The sequence below is a fragment of the Antrostomus carolinensis genome, unplaced genomic scaffold (assembly GCF_000700745.2).
Source record: "Antrostomus carolinensis isolate BGI_N321 unplaced genomic scaffold, ASM70074v2 scaffold24766, whole genome shotgun sequence".
NCBI lineage: Eukaryota > Metazoa > Chordata > Aves > Caprimulgiformes > Caprimulgidae > Antrostomus > Antrostomus carolinensis.
This window is the reverse complement of record NW_010324291.1, coordinates 9,818-12,845: the sequence shown is the minus strand read 5'-3', so window position 1 is coordinate 12,845 and position 3,028 is coordinate 9,818. Positions and strand designations below refer to the sequence as shown.

The 3,028-nt window shown below is 58.0% G+C and overlaps 1 protein-coding gene across 1 annotated transcript in view; it reads right to left on the bottom strand.

The window, feature by feature from the left end:
- Positions 1-3,028, bottom strand: part of LOC104527236 (brevican core protein-like) — a gene marked incomplete at its 3' end in the record, with an annotated part of 12,682 nt that overhangs the window by 1,772 nt on the left and 7,882 nt on the right. Inside the window, 1 exon segment of the mRNA XM_029085681.1 lies at positions 1,355-1,677. Within this exon segment, the coding sequence (XP_028941514.1) occupies positions 1,355-1,677 (323 nt within the window).

Here is a 3,028-nt window from a genome sequence, read left to right as displayed (position 1 = left end):
CAGCCTCAGTGAAAGAGTTTGTCCCTTCTGTGGGCAGAAAGAAAGTGGGATATTACTGCCCCGTCCTGAGCCCTGCCATCGCCCCGGCGTGGGGCTGGAGCCCTGGGGACAGCCTGGCACCGCGGGGGGACCCACTTCTCCTCAATCTCCCCGTTCTCCTGGACAAAGAGGCAGGATCAGACCCTCCCAGCAAAGCCACTGGTGCCAGTGGGAACTGTGTGGCTCGGCAGCACACAGTGGAGTCGGATTCTGAGCCCTGTTTCCTGGAGGTTATACTGATTTACACCGTGGTAATACTAATTTACACCATGGTGATACTGATTTCCACCACAGTGATGCTGATTTCCACCACAGTGATGCTGATTTCCACCACCTGGTGTAAATTCAGCAGCATTGAATTTTAAGCTCTATTTTCTGCTCATCCCTGCCCTTCCTGACAGCAGCTCTCCCCGCTTCTCCTCTTCCTCCTGTGACCCTGCTGCACACCAGACCCCCCACCCCAGGGAGCGCAGACAGGCGGGGGCTGTTAGTAGGTTATAGGGGGTCACGGATTCACGGGACAGGTCCATCCTGCCTAACCCATGGGTTTCCCTACTGTGACATGGGGAAACTGAGGCACAGAGACGCACGGCATCCATTGGATCCTGGGGAAAGCGTCCCTGTCCTCCAAGCTCCCATGGCCCCGGGATGCACAGAGATGTGGGTGACTCTTCCTCCCTCCGTGCTTGTTCTCCCTGCCTGCCTCCATCCCTGCTCCTCCCCTCCTGGTTTATCACCCGTGGATCTCATTTCCTTTTCACTGTTGTGAGATATCGCCCAAAACCAGCCTCGCAGGGACCTGGCAACACCATGTCCACGCAGCTCACACAGACTGATGATACCATGCAGGACATCACTGTTCTGTCACGATATAGCAGCACACAGTACTGAGGAGATGCAGAGCATCCCTACCCTGTCACGATATATCAGCACGCAGCACTGAGGAGGTGCAGGACACCCCTACCCTATCACGATACCAGCATGCACTATTGAGACCATGCAGAGCATCCCTCCTCTATCATGATCTCCCACCATGCAGTGTGGGGCCCATGCAGGTTATCTCTCCCCTATCGCGATATATTGGTCTGCAATACAAAGACCACACTATCCTACCCCGCTAGGTTGATGTGCACGATTGAGACGGTACAAAACACCCCTGCTCTATCGCGATATCGCAGCGATGACCTTGCGGGAGATCCCAGCTCTGCTGCACCAAGCGTGGGTGGGCTGGAGCTGGCACCCTGCACCCACCGGGCACCCATGTCCTTGCCCAGAGGGTTCCCAAATCCTCACATCCGTCCCTGCCCAGGAGCACCCGCGTGCCGAGGGGTTGCTCCTCTTTACCTCGGAAGCAATACGCATCGTATCTGCTCTGGGCATCAGGGAATCCCGTCTGGTTTCGGAAGAGGAAGATGGTTTTGACACCCGGCAAGGTCCCACCGCAGCGTTCCCGAGGGGTGATGATGGGTTAGCGGACGCTGCCGTCGGCCAACCAGCCAGGGCTGCAGGCGTCCAGCCCCGTGCTCCACGCCGCGTAGAGCTGCCCTGTGCTCGCCAGCTCCGCGCCCAGCGCCCGACAGCGCGTCACAGCCTCCTCCAGCGTGAATTTGTCTGGGGCGGTCTCCAAAAAGATCTCCCCTGCAAAGAGAGGAAGGAGACGGGTGTCAGAGCTGGGGAGGGGGAGACATGGGCTCCAGGAGCCACCTCGCCTCCTCCGCTCTCTGCACGACCCCAGGAGCTGGCTTGGGGACAGGGACATCATGGAATCCCAGACTGGTTTGGGTTGGAAGGGATCTTAAAGCTCATCCAGTTCCAACCCCCCTGCCAGCAGCAGGGACACCTTCCACTAGACCAGGTTGCTCAAAGCCTCATCCAGCCTGGCCGAGAACACTTCCAGGGAGGAGCAGCCACAGCCTCTCTGGCCAACCTGGGACACTGTCTCACCACCCTCACACCAAAGAATTTCTTCCTCACTTCTCATCTCCATGTGCCCTCTTCCAGTTTCAAGCCATCACCCCTTGTCCTGTCACTCCCTTGCCCTTGGCCAAAGTCCCTCCCCACCCTTCCTGGAGCCCCTTCAGGTACTTGGAGGTCACTAGAAGGACATCCAGTGTGGTCCTCATGAGGAGTACCAGAGACTGGAGGGTTCTTCCTGCCTCCCTGCCTGCACATGCACACGACAACCACTGCACAGCTGGAGCTCTCACACGCCTGGAGCTCTCATGCCATGCAGGGTACCTGCCCTTGAAAGTGGAGCTGAGACCTTAAGTCATCCATGAAAGGGACCACAGAGGAGCAAACCCACAACCTGCACAGCGCAATCCACCTACAGGACATTTCTAAGGGGACCTGCATGCCAAGCAGACGCTGTGGTGGGGCTCCATGCTGAGAAGGGCTGGAGGTCCCTGCTCTAAGACCAGCCCCCACGACCACACCAGTCACCCCATCCCAGCACATCACATCCCGCACACCAGCGACCTGCACCGTGTCCCTGCCACCTGCCTGATGTCACCCAACCAACCCCACAGCAGCTGCAGTCACCACTGAGGAGCCTCATCAGGACCCAACGCAGGGACCTGCCACCCCCACGCACACCCGGGCAGATGGGATGTGCCTGAGGACATGCAGCACCACAGCACATGTGAAGCACATCAGCATCAGCATGCCCAAACCCTGAAAGACCACACAGCGCTGGACCCACGATGTGCTGCCAAACTGGGGCAGGTCACCCCAGACATCCTCCAGCCCTGAGGCCAATGATGGGCATCGGCTGGTGCAAAGGAGACAACCTCCACCCCCAAAAAAACCAAACCAGAAACACTTTGGGGAGCAGAACAGCAAGTCACAGAGTCACAGAATGGCCTGGAAAAGCCCTTTAAGATCATGGAGTTCAACCATGAACCCAACACTGACCAGTCCCCTATGACTAACCCATGTCCCTCAGCACTGTGTCTACACGACTCTTCAATCCCTCCAGGGATGGGGACTC